General features: G+C 37.9%; 1 protein-coding gene across 1 annotated transcript; it reads right to left on the reverse strand.

The window, feature by feature from the left end:
- Positions 1 to 786: 786 nt before the first annotated feature.
- On the reverse strand, positions 787 to 4311 carry LOC4338247 (uncharacterized). Its single transcript, XM_015785295.3, has 5 exons — positions 3918 to 4311; positions 3038 to 3217; positions 1944 to 2045; positions 1421 to 1666; positions 787 to 1269 (listed from the first exon to the last, which is right to left on the reverse strand). The coding sequence occupies exons 1-5, from the start codon at positions 3996 to 3998 to the stop codon at positions 1027 to 1029; spliced, it is 852 nt and encodes a 283-aa protein (XP_015640781.1). The 5' UTR covers positions 3999 to 4311; the 3' UTR covers positions 787 to 1026.
- Positions 4312 to 5010: the final 699 nt, after the last annotated feature.

Genomic DNA, 5010 nt, shown 5'->3' on the forward strand with positions numbered 1-5010 from the left:
ATTGTGGCCAGTGGAATTAATTGTGAATAAATTGGGCCTAGCCCATTAATTCCAACAGATCGGTGGTAATAACTAGATTCTAATCGAGATAAGCTTCTAAGCCCCACCTGTGCAAATAAAAGGGAGAGAAGGCGGTAGATGGATGTGACGACTAATTCCTATTCATAACCCCAAAACTGTAATAGAGCCCGATCGATCTATCCCGCTGAAAGGGTTTCGTAGCACTATCCTCTAATTTTCCCATGTAGGAGATACACAAAGAAGAAAGCTAGTGTCCGGGCATCGGCGTTGTTAATTTTTCCTCTACCTAACGTGGACTACATTGCATAATGTAGGAAACATGAAGAACAAAAAGAAGAAACACAGAGAAGAACAAAAGTAGGTTAGCAATTATTCCCTCCGTCCCATATTAAGTTCATTTTTAATTAGCTCATCTCATTAATTTGTGTAAAAATAAGTTCATTTTTAGTATTGATTTCATCAGAATTTGTGAAAGAAGAAAAAAATTGGATTGAAGTAGATAAAGTGAGGAATGGTTGTATTGGAATTGGATAAAGTGGTATTCTATTCTTTGGGAGTTCGTATTGGTATACATGGGTTGCGTAAAAGATAAACTTATTTTGGGACGAAGGTGGTATATCTTCAACTAATCCGGTCAGGGTTTAACATATTCAAATTCCACATTAATCTTTGAATTGGTGATCCTGTGTGTTAAGCTAATTAAGCGAATCAGATCGATACCGAGTAAACGATTCCAACAATTACCCGGTATTGTTTTCTTTCTGCTTTTGCTGTTTAAAGACTGGTGCGCGTGTTTACCACTATAATTAACGCAACTGAAATTTGGGTTATTACATGATTAGCTTCTTCCTTGTACATAATTTGTCATGGAGTTTTACTCAGGTCCGCCCGCCTCAAAATCCTACCTAAGAGTGACATGCATCACTTATTCAGATCTAACCGGCGTATATATATTTATGCCACTTTATATGAAACTAAAAGAAATTAAGGTGAACTTTTATGTGGTCAGGTTTGGGTAGAGCAAGAGTAGCCATTGGCATGCATGGGAGCTCCTCTCATTTGGTCACTTCGTTTCATTCTCTCTGCATACTTGTCCATGTCAAATGGAAGTGTGTTCCTCCCCCCAAATGCAGACTCCAGCTTGTCCAAATCAAACATATCAGCAACTATCTTGTGGCTCTCTGGATTGTTAGTATATACGAACTTCACTTTTTCTTTCAACTTTGGCTCAATGAAATAGCACACAATCTGCATGCAGTCAAATGGTAATTAAAGTTACTAGACTATAATTAAGTAGCTACTATGTTTAAGCTAAGATTGCATCCCAATTAAATAGCACACAGGAAAATGTTTGGATAACCGTACTGCTATAAGTTTCAAGTTTTGTGAGTATTATTACCTTCCAAAAGGATTCGAAAATCCTTGGTGGGTTGCTGAGGATTGCGACAGAAATCAGCCCTGGATAATGGTTTTGAATTATGTGAGTGCATTCACGAAGCAACGGCAATGGCGTATTTGTTAGCACCCAGCCTTGAAAGTCAGTTAACCAAACAGTACATTCGTCTTCCATGTTTTCTGAGTGCATGGCAAAAATCTCCAGGTTATACACTAACTGTTTTATCTGGTCCTTGGTGGATGATTTACTCTGTTGTCAGACAAGTGAAACAACATATATTGGTGGTAAATTCGAATATATAAATAATTTAGAAAATTAGTTGAAGACTCAAAGTTTCTCCCACCGTCCCATAATATAAGAGATTTTGATTGGATGTGACACATCCTAATACAATGAATCTGGACATATCTCATATCCACCCAAAATCTCTTATATTATGGGATGGATGAGTACTCTGTTAGACTAATAAAAAAAATAGTTAACAGGGTACTCTGCCGGTCATTAAATGCATGATCAGTTAATGAACCTTAATTGTCGGATTCGATATGAAGACGATCCTTCCATTCTTATCAAAGTAGTCGGCTATATATGTTCTCCTAGCTTCGTGCTCCCTTCCAGGAATGTCTTCCTAGCGTTGGATCAAAATACAGATGACATTTATTCTAATCAGTTCATAACGATACACAGAATTAATAAGACAATATAAAAAAAATCTACTGCACGTCTCGCGGTAATATACATAAAGAGACAAAACATATATTGGTACTATAAAGATATTCCCTTCATGAGTTTCAAAAAAACAAAGATATTCCCTTCATGATATATGTCCTTTAATTTATAACTATTCGATGTTTAGAATAAGTTTTGATCAAACTTTTAAAAACTTTGACCATCAAATTCAAATTACATATATAGATTTATTGGAAAGTTATGCTATCATGTTGGTCTGACAAGAACACATAACCACCCTCTCACTCAGTGTCACAAAAGCTTGATCCTGGTAGTGAACATGTACTTCTCCGGTCATAAAGTAATACTATTTGACATTTGAAACAAGATCCTCCCTCCGTCCCATTCTAAGCGCAGCCATAAGTTTCCATGTCCAACTTTAATAATCCGTTTTATTTAAAAATAAATAAAAAAACATAAGTCACGCATAAAGTACTATTTATGTTTTATCATCTAATAACAATAAAAATATTAATCATAAAAATATTTAAATAAGAAGGATTATTTAAGTTGGACACGAAAACTCGTGGCTATGTTTAAAATAGGAGGGAGGGAGTAGTTGGTTATATATATAACACACTTTTTTTTGTTACTTCTCCACGAAATGATTGACTACAAGCATTGGTATATCTCTCCGAGCTGGGTATAAAATTAAGCTAATGACATCAAATGTAAACGCATTTGCTTCGAAAACTTTGACTGCTGCTTTAAGGGGGTTGCCTGCTTCGTAATCCCTAAGTCTTAAAAATCCCTAATCATATATCTTAGTACTTGTCCAAACTCATCTTTAGGATTGATGTTTTTTAGAACATAGAGAGTACGCAATGAGCGAGAACAACAAAGGACTATAGGAAGAAGAATGAAAATTGGAGCTAGTGGTCGTGCGCGTACCCAGCGGATTGTGTCCGGCCTGTACTGACGCCTCCATTTGACAGTCTCTTTGAGAGCCTTGGTTGCTTGCTCCGTGCTCCAGTTCCTTGCCCGGAGGAAGCGGCGGATGGTGGCGTCCGACAAGAATGACGGCATCTCTGCTGTCATCTGGCTTCCCAGGAGTTCCCGGACTTTCTTTATCTGCAGGTTTGAAATTGAACGTTTATATATTATTTTCGAAAAATTATGGTTAACTGTTCTTGTTTCAAGCCCGCTATTTGCTGTAGATATATATATATATATATATATATATATATATATATATATATATATATATATATATATATATATATATATATATATATATATATATATATATATATATATATATCGAATTCCCGATGTAAGTGGCAGTTGTACCGGCCACCTTATAATTTTTACACAGTCAAACTGTATATTTGTTACATGCTGAATTCTATACGGCGCCGATGTATCGCTAAACAGCAAGATAATGGTTTGGAGAATGGAGATATATATACGTACGGACCCTGATTATATTTGGTCAGTTTTAGTGTCGAACGTGTCTCAAAAATAGGTTGGATTTTGAACTAATTCCACTAGAGTTCGAATGGATTCCTTAGATTTTCATGACAGGTTCGATATGATCTCGGCGAACTGTTCATGAATTTCCTATAAAGATTCTGATCCAAGTGAAGGAATTGAAGAGCGTCTGTCATCTCAATCTGTCATATATAGAACGTTTTCACCACAGACGTAGCTAGTAGAACACGCAATCGTATATACTTAACCAAGTCACAGTCAGGCTAGTAGAAAACATAATTTAAGATATATAGCCGAAGGGAAGCTAGCAAAACTCGCTCGTACAATCAAAGTAGCATACCTTGTCATTCTGTTCATCAGAAGCAGTCGCTGCAGCTTTCTCCTCTGGTACCCAGCTCTTAGCCTTGAGCAGATTACTCATCTTCAGAAATTAAGCCAGTGCATGAGCAACCCAAAGTGCACGTATACTACTGGAGCTCGATCGCTAGCTCTTCCCTTAAAAACAGAGAGGTAATCCATAAAATATATAGAGAGATCAGATCGATATGGAATCGATCAACAATCAGGGGGTAGTTGTTGCTACAGATCGATACAATCGAGTTGGTTCGCTAGCTAGCTGTTGACGTAATTAATGTGCAAAAAACGACATGGACACACATGCCCTGAAATTAATCGAGGTCCCCGTCATCGCATGTACTCAGCCGGCGTCGCGACACGTTTGCATTCTTGGCGCCGTGGAGAAGGGAACAGTGCAGTCGTCGGCTATCGTCGGCCGGCGTCTCGTCGCATTCGAGTGGTGGATAGCTCCGTATAATGTGTGCTGGTGCAGTTGGCTGGTGAGCGTTTATTGAGAGAATGAGAGGGACAGATCGTGAGCAATAGGGCATATATAGAGCCCGTCATTCTCGCTGGCCGATCATCATGGGCACAACAGTACACGCCGTTCTGGAAGGATAGGTGTTTCGGAGAAATGGATTTCATCAAGGGAAGGAACGGTGCTAATTGCTAAACGACTGGATGACTGTCACGCCCGGAATTTCTATCCAAAATTCCAAACGCTTACATGTGTGTTAAACCCTCGTCCAGGAATCAACCGAGGCACACAATAACAAATTGATAATAGAGTACAAATAAATAACTATTTAATATTCGCAAATAAATAATTACTACAGAGAAAGATAGTTCCTCTCAAAGAATAACCTTCTACGCAGCGGAAAAATAAAACTATAACAAACTACGGAACAGCTATGGCGACTCCACTCCATAGGCATCTTAACCAAGAACAAGCCTAATCCTCCAGATCATCACCTTCACTGAGATACTCCTCTTCTGATGAATGAATATTGCAAGAATGAGCATATGACATACTCAACAAGTCACACAGCAAATATGCAAGTGCACAGGATAACAAAGGATGGCATAATATAGCTCAT

The sequence above is a fragment of the Oryza sativa genome, chromosome 5, assembly GCF_034140825.1.
Source record: "Oryza sativa Japonica Group chromosome 5, ASM3414082v1".
NCBI classification, from domain to species: Eukaryota; Viridiplantae; Streptophyta; class Magnoliopsida; order Poales; family Poaceae; genus Oryza; species Oryza sativa.

What these genes read in the sequence shown, in the direction of transcription:
- LOC4338247 (XM_015785295.3), bottom strand. Translation starts at nt 3,998, where the DNA reads ATGAGTAATCTGCTCAAGGCTAAGAGCTGGGTACCAGAGGAGAAAGCT. An exon ending in GGCCGGACACAATCCGCTGG is followed by an intron (nt 2,046 to 3,037) that starts GTACGCGCACGA and finishes ATCCAACGCTAG; the next exon opens with GAAGACATTCCTGGAAGGGA. An exon ending in TTTTCGAATCCTTTTGGAAG is followed by an intron (nt 1,270 to 1,420) that starts GTAATAATACTC and finishes GACTGCATGCAG; the next exon opens with ATTGTGTGCTATTTCATTGA.